The sequence below is a fragment of the Stegostoma tigrinum genome, chromosome 19 (assembly GCF_030684315.1).
Source record: "Stegostoma tigrinum isolate sSteTig4 chromosome 19, sSteTig4.hap1, whole genome shotgun sequence".
Lineage (NCBI taxonomy): Eukaryota > Metazoa > Chordata > Chondrichthyes > Orectolobiformes > Stegostomatidae > Stegostoma > Stegostoma tigrinum.
This window is the reverse complement of record NC_081372.1, coordinates 59,750,097-59,774,295: the sequence shown is the minus strand read 5'-3', so window position 1 is coordinate 59,774,295 and position 24,199 is coordinate 59,750,097. Positions and strand designations below refer to the sequence as shown.

Sequence of the window (24,199 nt, the reverse complement as noted above, 5' to 3'; positions counted from 1 at the left end):
AAGAGAAGTTGTTGAGTGTGAGGACGAGTTCCGCTAGGCGGATGAGAGTGTCGGTGGAGGGGGCCTGGTCGGGCCTGCGGGACAGGAAGAAGCGGAGGGCCTTGAGGCCATCTCCATGCGGAATGCAGGTGTACAGGGACTGGACGTCCATGGTGAATATGAGGTGTTGGGGGCCAGGGAATTGGAAGTCCTGGAGGAGGTGGAGGGCGTGGGTGGTGTCACGGACATAGGTGGGGAGTTCCTGGACCAAAGGGGAGAAAATGGAGTCCAGATAGGTGGAGATGAGTTCGGTGGGGCAGGAGCAGGCTGAGACGATGGGTCGACCAGGGCAGGCAGGTTTGTGGATTTTGGGAAGGAGATTCCTGAAGCAAACCAGGTACCACAGCCACATCACCTTCCTCAGCACCTGCCTACGGAACCAGATCATCCCCAAGGGACTACAGTCCACATTTCAGCCTTCCCAATTTGGCCCCAACCGTGACCACCTCTACACCCAGAATATTCAGACCCTTCAGAAGCGGTTCTCCCTGCGAGTCCTGAAACAGACACTTGCAGCCATGCGCCGGCACCTCCAGGCACTGCAATCCAGCCTGCCCCAGCTCAGAGCCTCCCTCTCCCAGACCTGCAAGGGACCCCTGCTGTTTTTTATCCTCCGCAGGATCCACAGACTGAACACCCAGTTCCACTCAGCTTTACTGGACACCAAAAATCCTAAGTACAACCAACTCACTGGCCCCTGCCACCCACAAGAGGATTCCTGCGCCTCCCAAATCCCGACTCTGTCCCTGCCCCTCCCCCACCATGCACCCGCCGCCATTGACCATGAGGACACGGCCGGAGACCCCACCGATGACGTCACATCGGCCTCCGCCGGCCACAGAACTTCCGGAACCGCTGCTGCAGTCACCACCTCCACGTCCAGGTACTACAGCCCACACACCACCCTCACCTCAGCTGCTGCCGCCCACCCCCATCCTCCAACCGCCGACGGAACCCCGCCCCCGGCCGGCGCCGACGGTACCCCGCCCACGGCCGACGCCGACGGAACCCCGCCCACGGCCGACGCCGACGGAACCCCGCCCACGGCCGACGCCGACGGAACCCCGCCCACGGCCGACGGAACCCCGCCCACGGCCGACGACATCATCGCTCCGCCCACAACCTCCACAGCCTGCAACCTCTGAGGAGACAGCCACCCTGAGCCCTGCCGAATCTTCACCATCCCCCCAGACCTCCCACTGACTGAGGACGAACGGTCAGTCCTGAGCAAGGGGCTCACCTTTGTCCCCCTACAACCACACATCAACGAATACCAGTCACGGTCGGACATAGAGCAGTTTTTCCGCCGTCTTCGCCTGCATGCCTACTTCTTCAACCGGGAACCCAACCCTCCTTCCACTGACCCCTTCACCCGCTTCCAACACAAGTCCTCCTCCTGGACACCACCCCCAGGCCTCCTACCCTCCCTCGACCTCTTCATCTCCAACTGCCGTCGAGACATTAACCGCCTCAACCTCTCCACCCCTCTCACCCACTCCAACCTCTCCCCCGCAGAACGGGCAGCCCTCCGCTCCCTCCGCTCCAACCCCAACCTCACCATCAAACCCGCAGACAAGGGTGGCGCAGTGGTAGTATGGCGTACTGACCTCTACATCGCCGAGGCCAGACGCCAACTCTCCGACACCACCTCCTACCGCCTCCTCGATCATGACCCCACACCCGAGCACCAAACCATCATCTCCAACACCATTCATGACCTCATCACCTCAGGGGACCTCCCACCCACAGCCTCCAACCTCATTGTTCCCCAACCCCGCACAGCCCGTTTCTATCTCCTTCCCAAAATCCACAAACCTGCCTGCCCTGGTCGACCCATCGTCTCAGCCTGCTCCTGCCCCACCGAACTCATCTCCACCTATCTGGACTCCATTTTCTCCCCTTTGGTCCAGGAACTCCCCACCTATGTCCGTGACACCACCCACGCCCTCCACCTCCTCCAGGACTTCCAATTCCCTGGCCCCCAACACCTCATATTCACCATGGACGTCCAGTCCCTGTACACCTGCATTCCGCATGGAGATGGCCTCAAGGCCCTCCGCTTCTTCCTGTCCCGCAGGCCCGACCAGGCCCCCTCCACCGACACTCTCATCCGCCTAGCGGAACTTGTCCTCACACTCAACAACTTCTCTTTTGACTCCTCCCACTTCCTACAGACTAAGGGGGTGGCCATGGGCACCCGCATGGGCCCCAGCTATGCCTGCCTCTTTGTAGGTTACGTGGAACAGTCCATCTTCCGCACCTACACAGGCCCCAAACCCCACCTCTTCCTCCGGTACATTGATGACTGTATCGGCGCCGCCTCTTGCTCCCCAGAGGAGCTCGAACAGTTCATCCACTTCACCAACACCTTCCACCCCAACCTTCAGTTCACCTGGGCCATCTCCAACACATCCCTCACCTTCCTGGACCTCTCAGTCTCCATCTCAGGCAACCAGCTTGTAACTGATGTCCATTTCAAGCCCACCGACTCCCACAGCTACCTAGAATACACCTCCTCCCACCCACCCTCCTGCAAAAACTCCATCCCCTATTCCCAATTCCTCCGCCTCCGCCGCATCTGCTCCCACGATAAGACATTCCACTCCCGCACATCCCAGATGTCCAAGTTCTTTAAGGACCGCAACTTCCCCCCCACGGTGATTGAGAACGCCCTTGACCGCGTCTCCCGCATATCCCGCGACACATCCCTCACACCCCGCCCCCGCCACAACCGCCCCAAGAGGATCCCCCTCGTTCTCACACACCACCCTACCAACCTCCGGATACAACGCATTATCCTCCGACACTTCCGCCATTTACAATCCGACCCCACCACCCAAGACATTTTTCCATCCCCACCCCTGTCTGCTTTCCGGAGAGACCACTCTCTCTGTGACTCCCTTGTTCGCTCCACACTGCCCTCCAACCCCACCACACCCGGCACCTTCCCCTGCAACCGCAGGAAATGCTACACTTGTCCCCACACCTCCTCCCTCACCCCCATCCCAGGCCCCAAGATGACATTCCACATTAAGCAGAGGTTCACCTGCACATCTGCCAATGTGGTATACTGCATCCACTGTACCCGGTGCGGCTTTCTCTACATTGGGGAAACCAAGCGGAGGCTTGGGGACCGCTTTGCAGAACACCTCCGCTCAGTTCGCAACAAACAACTGCACCTCCCAGTCGCAAACCATTTCCACTCCCCCTCCCATTCTCTTGATGACATGTCCATCATGGGCCTCCTGCACTGCCACAATGATGCCACCCGAAGGTTGCAGGAACAGCAACTCATATTCCGCCTGGGAACCCTGCAGCCATATGGTATCAATGTGGACTTCACCAGTTTCAAAATCTCCCCTTCCCCCACTGCATCCCTAAACCAGCCCAGTTCATCCCCTCCCCCCACTGCACCACACAACCAGCCCAGCTCTTCCCCCCCACCCACTGCATCCCAAAACCAGTCCAACCTGTCTCTGCCTCCCTAACCGGTTCTTCCTCTCACCCATCCCTTCCTCCCACCCCAAGCCGCACCCCCAGCTACCTACTAACCTCATCCCACCTCCTTGACCTGTCCGTCTTCCCTGGACTGACCTATCCCCTCCCTACCTCCCCACCTACACCCTCTCCACCTATCTTCTTTGCTCTCCATCTTCGGTCCGCCTCCCCCTCTCTCCCTATTTATTCCAGTTCCCTCCCCCCATCCCCCTCTCTGATGAAGGGTCTGGGCCCGAAACGTCAGCTTTTGTGCTCCTGAGATGCTGCTTGGCCTGCTGTGTTCATCCAGCCTCACATTTTATCATCTTGGAATCTCCAGCATCTGCAGTTCCCATTACATCTAATACTAGGACATGCTTTTAAAAGGTGAGAGGAGGAAAGTTCAAAGGAAATGTGAGGGCAAAGTTTTTGTTTACAGACTGGTAGATGTCTGCAACAGGCTGCCGGGGTGTAGGCGGAGACAGATATAATAGGGGCATTTAAAGGGGCTTTCACATAGCAGATGAATATATAAGGAAGGGAGGGATACAGAAAAAGGGCTGGCAGGAGGGATTGATTTAATTTAGGTACCTGTGTTGTACTGTCTATGTTTCAATACCTTTTAGACAATAATTCTAGGGGCTAACTTTCAAATTAAGGTGGGAAGCTTGAATAGATTTGGATAAAAATGTCTCAAACAGCGATGTGGTTAAATAAAATTCATTATATTGAAAACACGAAATATCAATTTATTTTTAAAAAACACTTTACATACAAACAAAGACCTTTCCAGTTGAAACATTTTGAATTATAACATACAGACACTCAGAATTTGTTACAGACTAATAATTTAGAATTTGAAAAGATTAGTAATTCTGCTTCAGTAGGTGATTTCAGTTTGTTTCTTCATTGTTAACCTCTAATGCATGTCTTAACTGAGGCTTGACCAGGATATATTTATAAACCTGGAATTAATCAGTGGCGCAATGACATCATTGCAATTCTGACGCTATCTTCTCTATAAAGTAATAATTTTATCAGATCTAATTTTTTTAAAAAACTAAAGCTAAAAGTTATCTTCTTCAAACTGTATGGCTGCATATGTTCATAGCACTGCATTCTTTGCTGAAAGCTGCATTGCTGGTGCATGGTAGGCTAAGCCTGAAATCTGAAAGATTCTCCAGTGCAATTTGTGTTCAATTTCCAAACTGGAATTGACATGTGCATTGTATTAGGATTTACAGGGAATCACAACAGCAGCACAATCTTCTCCACTGCATAAACAATGCTTTTCCAACTTCAGCTGGCATTCCTGTTTTTAATCATTTGCTCTAGATGTGCTATCAGTCACAATTACAAAACTATCAAAATCATCATATTCCAAATTTTAAAGTGCAACTTTTGAAGAGCTGTTAATAAGGGCGTGTTGCGCCTATTATCTTTTCTTGCAGCATAATCTGCGCAAGTAGTGAAGCCTTTCTAAAGCCTCACAAATCCACAAACCCTGGAGTTTCCATGAGGCTGAATTCTCAGAAACGAAGTGTGAATTAAAGCCTTGTTTCCTTTGTATAGCCTAAGGCCACAGTCAGCATTGCAAAACACTCTTTAAAATAGAATAATATACCATGTCTCTCAAGAACCTGTTAACTTAAGAGGCTCATGGTCATCTTGTGGAACTCCCTGTGCCTGGGTATGAAACCTCCTGTCAAAGAGGCTATTTAATTTTCCCCCTGAATCCACTGATATGAAATAAAAATATTACAGCAAACAATAAAATCTCTGGTATTCCTAAACACATTCAATCTTCAATCTAACTCATAGTAACAACAAATAATGAGTTCCAGAACATCAACTGGAGGACAATTTATCTGAAATAAGCATGTTTCTCCTTCTTACTGCCTACATCACTTGCTTATTGTTACAACCGATTTATTCTTTGTTCCAACTGTAGCAGCTGATTGGCCACATCACAGGGAAGGTCAATGTTGACCTGGTCGTCAAAATATTTTCGGATCTCTTTGATTTCCTCTTCCCAGAATTCCTTCTCAACACTGAAGATTTCGTCCATGTTCACGTAGCTGAGACCGTTGAGATTCAGGGCACCATCTGCAGGAATGTAGCCCAAAGGAGACAGTTTGGCACAGTCCTCTCCCTCAATTCTCCGGAACATCCATTCCAGGACTCGACAGTTCTCCCCAAAACCCGGCCACAGGAAGTTGTTCTGCTTGTCTTTGCGGAACCAGTTGACGTGGAAGATCTTGGGAAGTTTCGAGCAGGTCCTGTGCTCCATACTGAGCCAGTGCGACAGGTACTTCCCAAAGTTGTAGCCAAAGAAAGGCCGCATGGCGAAAGGGTCATGCATAATGACCTTACCTGAGAAACAATGACAAAAGAAGCAATGAACAATTGACTCCAACGTGATAGCAAAAAAATTAACAGCACATTAATATGGGGACAAATAAATGCACATTCTATCTCATGTAACATTGCCATAGTCCTACCAGACTTTAGGGCTGTTCTTTCGTTAGGCAGAGATGACTGGTGGTGGTTTAACCCAAGGGTCACCATGCCTCAGGTGAGGGAAGAGGTTGAGAAGGACAGTCCTTCCTGATAACCTCATCTGGTGTGGGGATTGAACCCATACTGTTGGCAGTGCTTTGTATTGCAAACCAGCTGTCCAGCCAACTGAGCGAACTAACCTCCAATATAATGTCGCTACAGTCTTATAAGACCATAGGGCTCCTCTCTCATTAGAAAGAAACGACTAAAATTGTTTAACCTGATGGTCACTGTGCCTCAGGCAATAAACTCTCCAAACGTAAAATGACAGGTTTTCTGTTTTCTGTCTGAACGGAGCAAGTGAAGGCTATCAGACTTCTCACTCTCAGCCACTTGTTTCACTTTACATTTGGAACTGCAAGATATTACTAACATACTCAATATCCCAGTGTTAGTGGTGTACTATTTGCGAGTGGTATTACTGTACTCTGTGCGCAGTGTTACTACTGTGCTCCTTTGCTGCTCTTGCGCTCCACATCCCAGTGTCAGTCTTTCGTATCCAGGTGTTACAGTGTTCTGTTTCAACCCATACAGGGTTACTGTGTCCCAGAGTTGTGTATGCTAGTGTTACTGTATTCTGTGACCCATTGTTACTATGTTCTGTCTTCCCACCAGCGTTGGTGTATTCCGTGTCCTGGTGTTTACTCTGTCCCAGGTCCCAGTGTTAACCACATACCTTTGTGCTCTGCTGCAGCTGTAGCCTCTGATCTCATGGATGCTCCAACATAAACTCCATGCTGCCAGTTAAAAGCTTCATAAACCAGAGGGACGCCTGCAATGGAATGAGAGAAATGTCTGAAATAATGAGTTTTGGTGTATAAAAGTTTCAGATAGTGCATTTTGCTCTGAAGACAAACAGAACATTTTGGAAAATATGCATCCAGATCAATTAGAGGACCAGCGGGATCTGGATATGCAAATTGTAATGTTACAAGTTAATAAGTCATAAAAAAGAAACAAGACACTGGGATTAATTTCTAACGGGTCAGAACTGAAAAGCAAACAAGTTCTCTTAAACGTGGAGAGGATCGGTTGGACTACATTTTGAATACTATACACACCAGCAGTGTCCATTTTAAGGAAAGAACAGAGAAAGTGCAAAAAGCTTGGAATGAACATCAGACCAGAACTGAGAGGTTGGAGCTGTCAGGGAAGATTGAATTGTTAGGGGTTATTTTGTCTAGAAAATAGAAGACAAATGGTGTCCATTTGGAGACCTTTAAAGGTGAGGGAAGTGCTTGGCAGGAAGATGTAAAGATGGCCCTAAAGCTAAGGTTAATCAGTAGATCATAATGACAAACAAATCCAATATGGAATTCTTTACCTAGAGGATTGAATGATGAACTTACAATGGCAAGGAATTATTGAAGTGAATGTGCATTTCAGAGAAGTATAAAAGTAGACCATGGGGGAAAGGTTTATGCTGATAGGGTGAGGCTGGTGTGAAATGAAAGCAAGCTCACGTGGAGAATAGACCCTGATGTGGAAGTGGGCCGAATGGCCTGTTCTATGTACTAAGCTGTACAATGTCACTACTATGTAACAACTTACTGTTTTGCTCTTGTATTTGTTCATAGGATGTGGGTGTCTCTGGGAAGACCAGCACTTGTTGCCCATCTTTAATTAACCAGAGGGCAATCAAGTGGCAACCATATCGTCACTTGTAGCACAGACCAGGTAAGGATGGCAGATTTTCTTCGGAAAAGAACATTAATGAACCAGATGGGTATCTCCTGTACAAGTATTCACTACACAATTCACATTTTAACACTGTTACCCAGTTGATCCACTTTCAGACTTTTACTAAAGGTCTGCTGCAAAAGTTTCTTGACTCACTGAGAAGCCATCCTATACAATACTAGTGCAGTTAGGAATCTGTGTCTAACGTTAACCTCTGGTGCTCTACAGTTTAGACTATTGTACCTTTTGGTCTCCGTCCTCCGAAGATAATTGCTTCAATGGGAACCCCTTCAGGGGACTCCCAGTTTGGGTCAATGATTGGACACTGTCTGGCAGGAGTACAGAACCTGGAGTTGGGATGTGCACATGGTTCTCCATCGCCAGGACTCCATATTTTGTTTTTCCATGAAGTCACTGTGATGCAGTGAGGCAGAGTTTCATCAATTCCCTCCCAGTAAACACCCCCATCGCTGGTTTCTGCCACGTTGGTGAAGATGGTGTTCTTGCTGATGGTTTGCATTGCATTTGGATTTGTCTTGTTAGATGTCCCAGGAGCTACACCAAAGAAGCCATTTTCTGGGTTGATTGCTCTCAGTTTACCTGTGGGAGGGCCCAGTAAACGCATGTATTAATAAACTCATCAGACTATCACCAGACAATACAAAGCAGATACTTCCTCAGCTAATTGTTTTATGACTGCCCTAGTGTATTGAAGTGAACTAACCTTGCTCATCGAACTTCAGCCAGGCGATATCATCTCCCACACACTCAACTTTCCAACCGGGTAATGTCGGATTCATCATGGCCAAGTTTGTTTTTCCACAAGCACTCGGGAACGCGGCAGCAATGTACTTCTTCTGGCCTTTGGGGTTGGTTACTCCCATGATCTGGGGAGGGAGAGAAGCTGATGAGCGAATGTTAGCTATGCACCTATCCAGGTTTAAATTCTAATCCGTAACTGTTACACCTGCAGTTTGACAACGGCATGCAGCATAGGATACCAAGTGTGCATGTGTGTAGCCTTTTGAAATTTTTAATCAACCCTCCCAGCCAGAGGTCATTACGTTACCACTAAACCACAAGACCACTTTTTCTCAGCGTTTACATACTGATACATTAAAATTACCACAATACCACCCCTCCACATGCCTCAGTGCACATGTCTGCTGACTTAGGATGAGCAATATATATTCTGTGTACTGTTGAAAATATCGACACTGTCACTAATGATGCCCAGCAATCTCAGTTTATAGAATATTTCTAAATGACTCCAGTAAAACACACAAAACATTTAAGTTAACCTAAATTTCAGACATTGTTAGTCTCAGAGTCAGACTGAGAAACATTACTGATTGTTGGAGCTCAGTGTGAGAAGAAAGATTTGAATTTTACAATTCGTTACTTCAGGGTGACAACGCATTTTAAAGCAAGTCACGGACATTTTAAATGTATTCACTGCATTTTGTGTGAAATGTGGCAGTAAATATGGTGCAGACGTTGTCCCATAAACAGTGTCAATACCACCTCATTATTTTTACTGATGTTACTCGAGGAAAATAACTTAAACAGAATACCAGGGAAGAAGCTTCAAAATAGTGGTGTGGGACTTTTTAATAGCCACATGAGAGAGCAGATGGATCTTCAATTTAAAATCTCACCCGGAAGGCACCAACCCCAGTGATGTTATGTTCTTTTAGTGCTGCATTGGATTGTCAACATGGATAAAGTTCCCAACTTTCTTCAGTGTGATTTAGATTTGTGACCTCGAATTCAGACAGCAGAGAGCTAACAAAGGTCACTCCTTCAAGCCCAGTTTTAAATATGAAATTCACATTATTACAGTTTGTTTGTGTCACAGGGAAGTGGTCATTACTGAAAAGCCACATATCCAGTAGAGGGTTAACTCCTCTGTGTTCTTACCAGCATGTGTTCAGCAAGCCAGCCCTCTTCTTCAGCAATCCTGGAGGCAATGCGCAGAGCAAAGCACTTCTTTCCCAGCAGTGAGTTACCTCCATAACCACTCCCGAATGAAATAATCTCCCTGCGCTGAGGGATGTGGGCGACCAGTGTCAGCTCAGGATTGCAGGCCCAGTTATTGACCAGTGGTTCTAAATACAGAGACAGATTGTCACCCAAAGGCTCAAGGCAAAACTGTTGAATTGCAGAATGAAACTCTTCTCTCCTTCCCTCTCCTGCTCCCGGATAGTGACAACTAATCTAAAGATGCTGAAACCAAACTCACTCTTTAGTGGTAAAGGGCATCCAACGGAATGAAGGCATTTGACAAACTGGCCATTGCCCAGGGTCTCCAGTACAGCCGATCCCATGCGAGTCATGATCCTCATGCTTGCCACAACGTAAGGTGAATCTGTCAACTGGATCCCGATCTTGGACAAAGGCGAACCCACAGGTCCCATGCTGAATGGAATCAGGTACATTGTACGGCCTAGAGATTAACAGCGAGAGTATTAGAAGAGTATTAATCTTGAGAATATTCTGGGATAGAATCTGCTTGATGTTTAAATCTTGATGAATTCAACGAGCTCAGGTGTAGTGACAATCACTGCTGCCTGCGTCAGCATTCACACACTTACAGGAGAAATGACAAATAGCAATGCAAGAACAGATTAGAAAACTGCAAGAGTGGAGTTTAGAATCTCTATCTGTAAACCAAACACCAAACTCACTCGCAACTATCATTTATGCAGCATGTACTACGAGACACTGAGGGGTGAGTGGGGGATAAAAGTTCCTATCATTTTGGCTGCCTTTCTGACTGGTCTCATGCTGACCATGTGACGTCTGTCAATTTTCAGAAAAACTACGCGGTTCACTAATGTCTTTCGGGGAAGGAAACCTGCTAACTTGGCCTGTAAAAGTAGAGTTGACTTTGAACTGTCCATTGATCGATTAGGAATTGAGAAAGGATGCTAGTCTAGGCAGTGCCACTCACATCCCGTGAACAAATATCTGTTTGAAAATCTCCAGCGTCTGCATCATCTGTTGTAGCCGCTGACTTTCGTTTGCTGTCGCTGCGCTGCTATAGATCAGACAGCTGACTGATACAGTTGGGTACTTTGTTGCAAGTTGTCACAGATAGTAGCAAAAGATCTGAACCCACCTGTATAGTTACTGGTGTGTCAGGTATGGTGAAGGCTGAGAAGGAGCTGACAGGAATGGGTGAATAGCTTCAGTGTGCACACTGAGGATTCATTAGCTGACAATGTCACTACACCATCATGGAGCGCTAACTCATCATTTAGTGTGCAGAAAGAATAATGAAGACATGTCCCTGACTGAATTAATGTCTGTACCTTTCATACATTCTGGAAAACGTAAAGTGAATGCCTTTTCAAACTCCTTCTCTGACAGCCAGCGCCCGAGCTGGCTGACCCCACTCTTTGGTATGGGAATGGTATCTCTCTGTTCAGGGGTCACAATTACCGTTTTACTCTCCACGCGAGCAACGTCTCTGGGGTCTGTGCGAGCCAACCAGCTGGAAATGGAAACAAAATAAAACAAGTTCAGTCACAAGATTCCTGCATTCAAGCAAATCAATCTTATTAACAATTCAACAACACATTACTGCAATGGGTGCTGAATTGGGATGAAAGGCTGAAGCTTAAAAATGCTACTTCTTGTGTTCAATCTGTCAATGCTCTGAAAGTCCTGAAAGAATACTAGCTTTTCACAGCATTTTGGTACACGTGACAATAAATCAATCTGTAAGAAACCCTGCTTTCAGATTAGACTGTGAGTGTGGTAGGGCCAATGAACTTTTATTCTGGTTTTGCCTCTTCCACATGTTGGGAAATGTGGCAAGATGAGTAGCTGCTGGAAAGGCAGCCTGCTCCAGTGAAGATCAACTTTTGCTTCCCATCAATGAGTTTTCATTACTTTTAACTCAAAGTCAGGGTTTGCAGACTATGAACAGGTAGCAAACAATTTGACTGTATCTCATCCAGGCATTATGAACAGCCATTAGTAAATGGAAGTGCCATGCTGGTAGAACAGTAATACTACTCTGAGCCTGGCCCTGATGCATGTTGGTGACAGTTTGTGGACAGTCATACTCTTTATGTAACCAAGGTCTACGTGATGTGGGAATATTTGTTACTGATGCAAAAACTAATGTCAAAAGTGGAAAATTATATACCTAAAATTGAGCAGCACAATAAAATTTCACCTAAGTCTATCGACTTGAAGAGAGAAAGCTGCTCACCAGTTCTGATACTTGGGTAAGTGTTTGATTATCCCGTGCTCTTCCATTAGGCACAGAAGTTGCCTGTTCTCTTCCTCGCTCCCATCACAGATGTGGATCTTGTCTGGTTGACATAACTTCGCACTTTGTTCAACAAAGTCTCTCACTGCGGGGCTCAAGGCATTCAGATCTCCCTGAACGACGTTCAAAGGGTGTTGGGGCTGAGATTGGAGTTGAGGGGCCATCTCTTCTGTTGGAAATGGACCAGCAACAGACTGTAAACCAATCATAACATCACTGCTCAGAGTAGTCGAAGTGAGGTTGTGCCTTAATTACGTCAGAGTGTTCGCACGTAATTTTAAAAAGTATTACACATGTATTATTATACACTGTGTTTTATGTATGTTGATAGTGTCTTAAAACTTACATTAAACAAATGCATGGAATAGTGTGATCATTCTTCAGGAGTGTAAAGAAAAATGGTCATGAAATGTAATCTGTATTGAAAGCGACATAATTCTGGCTAAAACTGCAGAACTAAAATGGAGGTAGTAGAAAGAATACTGAATAAGAATGGATACAATAATCAATTCTCAACAATAATTCAAAATCTGCTCTAAAAACACATTTATTGTCAAAATAGTAAAACATACACTTTGTTCTACCTTGCCATCTATTTCTATAAACACTAGTTGTTTTACTGCATTATACTGTACCGCGGTTCACTTACTCTGCTTAGGAGCTCTTTCAGAGCAGGTTCAGTTGATCAGGTAGATTTCTAACTTCTTTATCTTCTGTTGAGCAGCTTTAATTCTGAAGATCTTCAAGTGTCTGATGAGTTTTTGCTATGATGCCTGTGCCTTTAAATACACAACCAGAGGACCTCCCATCGTTCAGGATAAGGGGGCTCGCCATGTTCGTCATCGATAGTGAACATACCTCATTGAGAACACAGTTAATACTTAATCCAGTGAGACCAATCTGGACTCTTCATATTTGTTCTCGCAATCAGCAATCAATAGCTTTGAAAATATGCAACAACCACACCTCCTCAAGGACGTGGTTAATACACAATCCAGCCGATAATCTCTTCCAACAATCAGTGATCAATAGCTGTTAAAATGTGCTACTTCTTTTCGTTTCAGCTGAGGTATGCAAGTTTCAGTGCTGGCTGAACATTCTAGAGCCAGACTCTGGTCCAGTTCTGATGCAACCTGTGTGTTGTTTGCTGATCCAAAAAGTGCTGTGTGAGGCTTGTGGGGTAACATTCTTGACGTTAGGACAAGGCTATCACTGTGCTGATGCTCCAATCAGTCTTTAGAAAGCTAGGCTACACCTCCAGAGTTGAAGGGCCGATAACATGATCAGTTTCACTGTCCATTGATTGGCTCAGAATGGGGGCCTGATTTAGATATGGATTCAACCCACAGTAATTGCGGATCTTACAATGGAACAAAGTGATGAAAAGAATGGCTAACATTGATATAACATCTTTCATTACCTGGCGATGTTCTAAAGCACATTACTATCAGTGAAACAGTTTTGTTGTATTGTTACTGTTGTAATGTTGGAAACACATTACCCAATTTGTGTTAAGATTTGATAAATGACCATCTCTTTGAGACGCTGGTTACAGAAATGAAAATTGTACAAAGTACGTGTGAGAACTTACTAGCTCTTAAAGACTAATGCAGACAGCAGCGGCATTGGGTGAAGAATTGTAAGGTAGGTACAAAACCTTGCCAACTGCTTGGTGCTGGCTAGTTTTAGAATCTTGAGAGGTATAGCCAAGCAAGTGTATAGAACATAGAACAATACAGTGCAGAACAGGCCCTTCGGCCCTCGATGTTGCGCCGGCCTGTGAACTAATCTAAGCCCCCCCCCTCCTACTATTCCATCATCATCCATATGCTTATCCAAGGACTCTTTAAATGCCCCTAATGTGCCTGAGTTAACTACATTGGCAGGCAGGGTGTTCCACGTAGTAGTAGTGTAGTACTGGAAATGTGCCAGTTTTGGACATGTTGGGCGCCCTCTACGTCAGAATGTGATTGATCGTTGCACATGGCAGAATAATGGGGTGGGGGGTCAAGTGAGAACAGTTAAATGATTTCCTGGTTAAATAAAGAAACTAAGGAGATTTGTTTAACGTGTAAGTAACTTCCACCTGATTTTAGAATTAGATTTTATTCACATGCACTCAATTATAGGAATACATGATATAGTGAAAAGTGAACAAAGCTGCTATTCTTCTGCACCATCTTAGCTACAAAACTAGAATTTCCAAAAAAATAGAAAATAACTAAAAATGAACCAAAAGGTAAGAAAAGATCCAGATTTAAAGTCTGAAGTCTTATCTCCATAAAAATGTTTGGAATTCTGAGCTACTGATGCAGACACCTGGGCCTAGCCACGGCCTTGAATCTCGATCAGTCTGAGTCTTGCATTGATTGCTGGGAGCAGCTGTGTTCTTCTTGCCACTGGTGATATGAGAAAAATGAAAGAGTGCAAAAGTAAAAACAAAGAAGAAAAAGAAAGAAAGCTGATAATAGCAGACGAGCTCTGGGCTCAGCCCTGCTATTCCACTGCCATTTTACTTTTGTTTTATAACGGCTGCAGCATCTACCAAACACACAGTTTCACCTTCTTTAGTAAGGACCATTTGAATTTCCATGGGATTATTCCCTCTCGCCTAGGCATTTCCATAGTATTTTCCCAAAACCACAGTCAGCAAACAGGATTAATTTCTATGTAAATTCAAATACCTAACCCTGCCCCCTAGCCCACTCCCACAATATCAGATATACAAAGAGGATCACAGCACACAAAAAAACTGGAGAACAGGTCAAGAAGTATCGGTCTTTGTAATATATATCCAAATGATATACATTTGAATATAAAAGAATGGGTTACAGGCAGTCCTTGTTTTCCATTGCTCCAACTAGTGTCATTTCATTTGAACAATGTTTGATCATTATGAGCCTTTTCCTTAAAATCTTCATTTCTGGGTTAACATTGTTTTGTGTAGAATCTGATCAGCAGCTAGAAAGACAGAGAGGAAAAGGCAGAGTGAGATGGGGATGCAGTGTGAAATGCAGAGTGGCAGTCAGTTACATATTTATGAAATTAGTGTGATATAAGATGTATGATGTATACAGAAACTCAATGGATCACAAAGCTTGTCTACAAGCACAGAGAGATATGTGGCCTAACATCTGCTGGCAAGAAGAGTCACAGTTTGAGCAAAGGTCACAAAAACCATTTTACTACTGATCTCTGATGAAGGGTCTCGGCCCGAAACGTCAGCTTTTGTGCTCCTGAGATGCTGCTGGGCCTGCTGTGTTCATCCAGCCTCACATTTTATCACCTTACTACTGAAGGTTCTTGTGCTGCATGGAGAAGTCATAATACACTGCAGCTCTGCTGCTACCATTGATGTGCAGTATCTGTATATTTTGCATTGATAAATAAATTGGGAATTTTCTGTGCTGTATGACTCTATAACAGCAGGCACAAATAAAATTTATTCACATTTGTCCAAAACTCTTCACGCCATATGCCATTGAAACAAATTCCTGTCTGATTTCTTAACCTGTTACAAACCATTAACTTAATTTTTGAGTGCGGGCAGCAGCGGAGGCAAGACGGACCCGGAAGACTGCAGCTAAGGTAAAGCAGTTTATTTTTAAAATTACTTACCGATAGCGGGCAGCGGTGTTTTTCCTCTTTCAGAGAAGGAGCGGGAGCACCGGAGGAAGTGACGAGGACCAGAGGGGCAGCCGGGAAGGAAAGCAGTGACCATATATATCAGCAAGGCGGCTAAACCCGAGACTCTACAACTGTAGAGTCTCCCACCCGCCCTCCTCCTCTAACCTAGTTAATAAGGTAAGGTTCATTCTAAACTTTCTCTATTGAACATAAGTTTGTTATTAATTTATTATTATTACTTGAAGTAAGCTTTCTGCTTTAGTATTGAGTGGGTGTTCAGATAAGTGGGGTATGGACGCTAGGGCAGTTGCTTGCTCCTCCTGCAGAATGTGGCAGTTGGGAGATGTGGCACACGTCTCCGCTGGCTACATCTGCGGGAAGTGCACCCAGCTACAGCTCCTTGAAAACCGTGTTAGGGAAATGGAGCTGGAGCTGGATGAACTACGGATCATTCGGGAGGCAGAGGGGGTAATTGAGAGGAGTTACCGGGAGTTGGTCACTCCTAAGGCTCAGGACGAGGATAGATGGGTTACAGTTAGGGGGAGGAAAGGGGACAGACAGACAGTGCAGAGATCCCCTGTGGGCATTCCCCTCAGCAATAAGTATACCGTTTTGGATACTGCTGGGGGGGATGACCTACCAGAGGAAAGCCATAGTAGTCAGTTCTCTGGCACTGAGCCTGACACTGTGGCAAAGAAGGGAAGGGGGCAGAATAGAAAAGTACTCGTGGTAGGGGACTCGATAGTTAGGGGAATCGACAGGAGATTTTGTGGGCAAGATCGGGATTCCCGGAAGGTATGTTGCCTCCCTGGTGCCAGGGTCCGGGACGTCTCCGATCGGGTGTATAAAGTTCTAAAAGGGGAGGGCGAACAGCCAGAAATCGTGTTACATATTGGCACAAATGATATAGCCAGAAATAGGTTTGAGGATATAAAAAGTGATTTCAGGGAGTTAGGATGGAAGCTGCAGAGCAGGACGAACAGAGTAGTGTTCTCTGGTTTACTACCGGTGCCACGAGATAGCGAGGTGAGGAACAGGGAGCGGGCGCAGCTGAACACGTGGCTACGCAGCTGGTGTAGGAGGGAGGGCTTCAGATATGTTGATAATTGGGATGCCTTCTGGGGAAGGTGGGACCTGTACAAGAAGGACGGGTTGCATCTGAACTGGAAGGGGACCAATGTCCTGGGTGGAAGGTTTGCTCGAGTAGTTCGAGAGGGTTTAAACTAGTATGGCAGGGGGGTGGGAACCTGAGCTGTATACCAGAGGTGAGCGTTGATGCAGGTGAGGCAGTAGCAAGAGGTAGACCAGCTAGTGGGAAGGATTTTCCTGGGAAGGAACCAAGGAATCGGTTAAAGTGTGTTTGCTTTAATGCAAGGAGTATCAGGAATAAAAGTGATGAACTTAGAGCATGGATCAGTACCTGGTGCTATGATGTTGTGGCCATAACAGAGACATGGGTCTCTCAGGGGCAGGAATGGTTGCTGGATGTTCCAGGGTTTAGAACGTTTAAAAAGAATAGGGAGGGGGGAAAAAGAGGAGGGGGTGTAGCACTACTAATCAGAGAGGGTATCACAGCTACAGAAGCTTCCTTTGTCGAGGAAGATCTGCCTACTGACTCAGTATGGGTGGAAATTAGGAACAGCAAGGGAGTAGTCACCTCGTTAGGGGTTTACTACGGGCCCCCCAATAGCAGCAGGGAGATTGAAGAAAGCATAGGTCGACAGATTTTGGAAAAGTGTGCACGCAGTAGGGTTGTTGTAATGGGTGACTTTAACTTTCCTAATATTGATTGGAACCTCCTTTGAGCAGAAGATTTGAATGGAGCTGTTTTTGTAAGGTGTGTTCAGGAGAGTTTCCTAACGCAGTACGTTGACAGGCCGACGAGGGGAGAAGCCATTCTAGACTTGGTGCTCGGAAACGAGCCGGGGCAGGTATCAGATCTTGTGGTGGGAGAGCATTTTGGTGATAGTGACCATAACTGCCTCACATTCTACATAGCTATGGAGAAGGAGAGGATTAGGCAGAATGGGAGGATATTTAATTGGGGAAGAGGAAACTATGATGCGATTAGACATGAGTTAGGAAGCATGGACTGGGAGCAGTCCTTCCATGGTAAGGGAACTATAGACATGTGGAGACGGTTTAAGGAACAGTTGTTGGGAGTGATGAGTAAATATGTCCCTCTGAGACAGGCAAGAAGGGGTAAGATTAAGGAACCTTGGATGACGAGAGCGGTGGAGCTTCTAGTGAAAAGGAAGAAGGTAGCTTACATAAGGTGGAGGAAGCTAGGGTCAAGTTCAGCTAGAGAGGATTACATGCAGGCAAGGAAGGAGCTCAAAAATGGTCTGAGGAGAGCCAGGAGGGGGCACGAGAAAGGCTTGGCAGAAGGAATCCGGGAAAACACAAAGGCATTTTACACTTACATGAGGAATAAGAGAATGGTCAAAGAAAGAGTAGGGCCGATCAGGGATAGCATAGGGAACTTGTGTGTGGAGCCTGAGGAGGTAGGGGAAGCCCTAAATGAGTTTTTTGCTTCTGTCTTTACGAAAGAAACCAACTTTGTAGTGAATGAAACCTTTGAAGAGCAGGTGTGCATGCTGGAATGGATAGAGATAGACGAAGCCGATGTGCTGAAAATTTTGTCAAACATTAAGATTGACAAGTCGCCAGGCCCGGATCAGATTTGTCCTCGGCTGCTTTGGGAAGCGAGAAATGCAATTGCTTCACCACTTGCGAAGATCTTTGCATCCTCGCTCTCCACTGGAGTCGTACCTGAGGACTGGAGAGTGGCAAATGTAATTCCTCTCTTCAAGAAAGGAAATAGGGAAATCCCCGGCAATTATAGACCAGTAAGTCTCACGTCTGTCGTCTGCAAGGTGTTAGAAAGGATTCTGAGGGATAAGATTTATGACCATCTGGAAGAGCATGGCTTGAACAAATACAGTCAACACGGCTTTGTGAGGGGTAGGTCATGCCTTACAAACCTTATCGAGTTTTTTGAGGATGTGACTAGAAAGGTTGATGAGGGTCGAGCTGTGGATGTGGTGTATATGGACTTCAGTAAGGCATTTGATAAGGTTCCCCATGGTAGGCTCATTCAGAAGGTCAGGAGGAATGGGATACAGGGGAACTTAGCTGCTTGGATACAGAATTGGCTGGCCAACAGAAGACAGCGAGTGGTAGTAGAAGGAAAATATTCTGCCTGGAAGTCAGTGGTGAGTGGAGTTCCACAGGGCTCTGTCCTTGGGCCTCTACTGTTTGTAATTTTTATTAATGACTTGGACGAGGGAATTGAAGGATGGGTCAGCAAGTTTGCAGACGACACAAAGGTCGGAGGTGTCGTTGACAGTGTAGAGGGCTGTTGTAGGCTGCAGCGGGACATTGACAGGATGCAGAGATGGGCTGAGAGGTGGCAGATGGAGTTCAACCTGGATAAATGCGAGGTGATGCATTTTGGAAGGTCGAATTTGAAAGCTGAGTACAGGATTAAGGATAGGATTCTTGGCAGCGTGGAGGAACAGAGGGATCTTGGTGTGCAGATACATAGATCCCTTAAAATGGCCACCCAAGTGGACAGGGTTGTTAAGAAAGCATATGGTGTTTTGGCTTTCATTAACAGGGGGATTGAGTTTAAGAGTCGTGAGATCTTGTTGCAGCTCTATAAAACTTTGGTTAGACCGCACTTGGAATACTGCGTCCAGTTCTGGGTGCCCTATTATAGGAAAGATGTGGATGCTTTGGAGAGGGTTCAGAGGAGGTTTACCAGGATGCTGCCTGGACTGGAGGGCTCATCTTATGAAGAGAGGTTGACTGAGCTCGGTCTCTTTTCAAAGGAGAAAAGGAGGAGGAGAGGGGACCTAATTGAGGTATACAAGATAATGAGAGGCATAGATAGAGTTGATAGCCAGAGACTATTTCCCAGGGCAGAAATGGCTAGCACGAGGGGTCATAGTTTTAAGCTGGTTGGTGGAAAGTATCGAGGGGATGTCAGAGGCAGGTTCTTTACGCAGAGAGTTGTGAGAGCATGGAATGCGTTGCCAGCAGCAGTTGTGGAAGCAAGGTCATTGGGGTCATTTAAGAGACTGCTGGACATGTATATCGTCACAGAAATTTGAGGGTGCATACATGAGGATCAATGGTCGGCACAACATTTGTGGGCTGAAGGGCCTGTTCTGTGCTGTACTGTTCTCTGTTCTATGTTCTAACTTTAATGCTAATTACACAAGTGCCAGTAATTTGCATGCAGAATATTCGGATTCATATTCATTATTTAAATAAAGCTCTGACTCACCTGAAACATCACAGAATATATGAATGCCATGTAAAAATAAGGCAGATCAATTGAGTGATCAAATGATTGATCACTCTCAAACTGCAAGTGATCACTAAGTCGGTTGTTGTATGCATTTTAAACTTCAGCAGACGTCCATGGCAAGACACAAAATGCTGATTCTGAAAAGTGTGTTGATGTTGTGTTCAATGGGTGCAGTTGACACCCTCCATTACAAAACAATGGTGGGGCTTTTCCAGCCTCACATTTTATTATCTTGGGGCTTTTCAGTTGTGTGTAAAGTACTCTTAAAATAAAAAACCATGAGAAAGACAAGGGTAATTCAACTCAGTTACTCTTCCCTAGTAAGCAACTGAACAAGGTTGTTGGGTCAGATCTAATTTGGTATCTGTCCTAAGGCAGAACATAACATGATTTAAATGGATTTTGATTGGTTTCTGGGAATAAGATTGTTCCAACAGCAATTGTGTGGTATCTGGAATGAATTTCCTATTTTTGCATTTACAATAAAGAATGCTGAAGCTTTAAAGGATGCAGCTTTAAAAGTGGACTTTATTTACAAGATAGATTCGCACATTGTCTTGGTGCAATGCAACCCATAACAGCATCATAATAATTCCTTGGAATTTTATGCCATGCCCAAAGCTACTCCTGTAAACAAGCAAGATGGGGTTGCAAATTCAGGTGAGATGATGGGGATGCCAATGCCAACTGACATTCCATCTCCATTGGCATTTTACCAGCAGAGGTGCTGAGGAGCCTTAGGTCAATTCAGGGCCCTTAACTAACCAATGAGTGGTCACTTAAGAAACATTTTCAGCTGTTTGCTGGCATTTTATTAGAGGGAATGATTCTGTCTGGTGACCATCTGTGAAAATGGAGGGTACACCCCTGGGAGCTAATGCTGCCCACAGGAAAAGCTGCCAGTCTGGTGACTGACTCCCCCTTCACTAAGGCCTGCATGATTGGTCCAGGCCAGTCCCAACTTTGCTCAACTTTATCCTGGACCCAGGCAATATTTGCTGGTGTGGGGCCTACTTCAGTCCCATCAGTGGCCATTGCTCCCAATGGCACTCCAGGATTTGAAGAGCAGCTGGCCCACTCATTGAATAGCAGCTGTTGGAGGAGGGACATACTAACTGCTGAAGGTTGAAAACTGTGATTTTAGGCAACTAATTTACAGCAATATAAAGTGTTCCAAGGGCTGGAGGACAGATTCACACCTGACATTTTTAGCTGAACCACCTCCTTCACATTTAGCCCCAGTCAGAGAGAATAAATGAGAGAAAAGTAACTGAATCTGGTCTTGTATATCGCTTGTCCACAAATGTATTTTGAGTGGGGGTTCACAGCTTAGATCCAGGAGACAATCTACCCTTGTAGAATTTCTCTACACAAGGAATGATGAGGTTAGTAAAATCACCCTTGTTGCTGACCAATCCAGAACAGATTGAGTAATAAACCTGGGCATTCCTGATCTAAGATAATAAAATGTGAGGCTGGATGATTCCTGATCTGCCTGGCTGGACCAGTTACTACACTAACCAAGTGCGGCATTGAAGTTGCTATAAAAGGAACTTTTTCCATGTACAAATTCAATATGTTGCTAAATCAACATTTATGCCTCTGCCAGAAATGTTGTTTCTTTCAAAAGCAATTCTATTTATTTTAAGAGGCAAAGTGTGTCCATTGGCAGAGTGAACCATGTTTAGCAGATATAACATGTTTACTTTAGCATTTGAATTGCAAAGACAGTGTGAGGTGCAAGTTTACAGAGCAAATGACATTTTTGAGATAAATGCATTACGTTTTCTTTGGAAAGCAACAACATTCAGGAGGCAAAGTCTGAAATGAATGAACGTTGAGTTAATGGCATTTTCTACAGGGTCTCAGAAGCCATCACAGTGCTCGTAAATCTGTGCAAGTATTTTCAATGCGACTGTAGAAGCAGCAGAAAACTAAGTGGGAATTTAGTTTATGGATCCCGATCACACAAATGCTTGTAAATAGCTTTTGCACAGGAGCGGTGCACGCCTCAAATATTTTTCTTTATTCACTTGTTGGATGAGGGTGTCGATGGCTATCCAGCATTTGTTGCCCATCACATCGTCCTTGAAGTGGTGGCAGTGTGTTGGCTTCTTGAACCACTGCAGTCCATGTGCCACAAGTAGACACACAATACATTTGGGGAGAGAATATCACAGAGCTTACAGAAAAAGGTCATTTGGCCAAACTGGTCTACACTCCATGCAAGCTTCCTCTTACCCTATTTAGCTCAGTCCATCATGTTTTTTTCTTCTGAATGTAGCTGTCCAACTTCTCCTTAAAATGCACTGATCTATTTTCCTCAACTACCTTCATGTGCAGAAAGTTCCATATTCTAACCACCTTCTGAGTCAAGATGTTTCACCTTCAATTTCTTATTGGATTTAGTCACTTCATTTATTTATAAATCCCAGTATTGGACTCCCCTCAAGTGGAAAAATTCACTTGCTTCAAAAACAATAATGCTGACTAACAAATAATGAAATGTTGGTAAGGGCTTCAAATGGTAAAGTTCCTAGCCCTCAAGCCTTTTCTTGGAAATATCTTTATCCAATTCTTAAAATAATCCTTTTACAAGGGAGACTGCCACTAGTATCATTCTTCATTCCTCCAGTTGGCCTCTGCCATACTGTAATATCGCCAATATACCAGTTGTATCCCTAAACTGGAGACTTTTAAGAGATTAAAGTTTCCCCTGAATATCTGGCTTCTGAGTCCATTTTGAAATCTCCATATAACTGCTGAATGCAGGTACTCTCACCAAATACCTAACTGGAGATATGGAACAAGGATTCTGACACTTTCATGAGTCTGAAAATATGCTCTGTCACAGTCTGATGCATCCGACAACCATTGGCTTTTGGGGCATTGTGAACAATGTTTCTGTACCATAAGGACTTGAGATGAAGGTATCCCTACTGGAAGACTTTACAACATTCAGAGGAAGCTGTAAAGGCCCAGAACATTTACTAAAATCTGAGACCCCCCCTATTACCACTGTTGGGTGAATCCATTCCCACTAGATGGGTGCAGCAGTACAGTAGTGCGCAATTAGAAGTGAGAAACCCTAGAAGTCCTTTGCATGCTAGATACAATAACATTTCACAGCATCAGGTCAAACATAGGCAAGGAAACATAATGATTACAACGTACTGCCCTTTTCGTTATTCTTCCATGTTGAACACCATTTAAAAGAAGGTACAGATGATAGCAAAGGCACAGAATGCACTTTAGATGGGGAATTTAAATATCCATTGCCAAGAGTGGCTTAGTAGTACAAAAAATAGCCAAGTCTGGAAAAACACAGATGCCAAACTGCACCTGTGACAGTTGGTTGTGATGAAAAAATCTACTTCAAGACCTGAATGGTCATTAATGCAAATGTCTATTATGGCATTTCCGGGAGCAACTAAAGCACAATCCTCGTTTAAATGAAGGTCCCTATTCACTTTTGTTGTGTAGCATTACCACTATGATAAACGGGATGGATTCAAAACAACGATCTGGCAGCTCAAACCTAAACATTTATGAAGTACTTTGAAACATCAGTGACTGCAGAATTGTATTCAATCACAACAAACTCAGTCGACTGAATCAGGACAAAATACTGCAGATGTTAGAAATCACAAACAGACACAGAAAATGCTGAAGTTTATATCCCAGAAAGGAATAAAATGTGTGTACCCTTACAACCCTCTATAACCTTCATATAATCTGTAATGGAGGGGCATCCAGAATTGGACACACACTTCAGGAATTTTATAGAGGTTCACCATAACTTCCTAGCCTTTGTACCCTATACCTTAGTTTATTAAGCCCAGGATTCCATTCTTTTGAACTGTTTTCTCAGGCTGATCTGTAACCCATAGCTGGTGAACAAACTACTTCCTTCAAATCAGAGACAGCCTGGTAGGTCTTCCTATTGGAACTGGACATGAGAAAGCAGAGGCGATATAGAGTTGGGAAAACTACAGGAAGAGGGAGAGAGATTTGAGGATCAGATTCTCAGCAGGAGATTGTATCTATGGAGTGTCTTTGGAGAATAACTCCCTTCCCTGAGCTTCAACTAACAATGGATATTGAAATGTCTCTGCTTTAGTAAACTGTTTTGACCGAAATTGGCTACTGGTTGTTGACACAAATCAAACTTCAGGGTAAGGAGTGCACTACCTAAAAGTGGCACAGTGGCGCAGTGGATA

At 45.1% G+C, this 24,199-nt stretch overlaps 2 protein-coding genes across 3 annotated transcripts in view; one reads left to right on the top strand and one right to left on the bottom strand.

Moving 5' to 3' along the window:
* Positions 1–4,239: 4,239 nt before the first annotated feature.
* On the bottom strand, positions 4,240–12,821 carry LOC125461207 (phosphoenolpyruvate carboxykinase, cytosolic [GTP]-like). 2 transcript variants are annotated; one of them, XM_059652881.1, is made up of 9 exons: positions 12,687–12,821; positions 11,978–12,231; positions 11,070–11,251; positions 9,998–10,201; positions 9,676–9,863; positions 8,480–8,642; positions 7,999–8,355; positions 6,752–6,847; positions 4,240–5,889 (listed from the first exon to the last, which is right to left on the bottom strand). In XM_059652881.1, exons 2-9 carry the CDS (start codon positions 12,199–12,201, stop codon positions 5,435–5,437), a joined length of 1,869 nt encoding a protein of 622 aa, XP_059508864.1. In that variant the 5' UTR covers positions 12,202–12,231; positions 12,687–12,821; the 3' UTR covers positions 4,240–5,434. The 2 variants fall into 2 exon arrangements, with proteins under 2 accessions (XP_059508864.1, XP_059508865.1); XM_059652882.1 differs by having other exon boundaries at positions 11,978–12,206; positions 12,687–12,811.
* Positions 12,822–15,592: 2,771 nt separating this feature from the next.
* LOC125461424 (transcriptional repressor CTCF-like) overlaps positions 15,593–24,199 on the top strand; it is a 176,808-nt gene continuing 168,201 nt past the window's right edge. Inside the window, exon 1 of the mRNA XM_059652880.1 lies at positions 15,593–15,841. The gene's annotated coding sequence lies outside the window, so the exon portion shown is untranslated. The remainder of the gene's footprint in view (positions 15,842–24,199) is intronic.

Coding starts and splice junctions, on each gene's coding strand:
- LOC125461207 (XM_059652881.1), bottom strand. CDS start 12,201: ATGGCCCCTCAACTCCAATCTCAGCCCCAACACCCTTTGAACGTCGTT. Junction 10,202..11,069: donor TTTTCCAGAATGTATGAAAG/GTACAGACATTA, acceptor GTTAATCTCTAG/GCCGTACAATGTACCTGATT. Junction 6,848..7,998: donor CGGAGGACGGAGACCAAAAG/GTACAATAGTCT, acceptor ATTCCATTGCAG/GCGTCCCTCTGGTTTATGAA.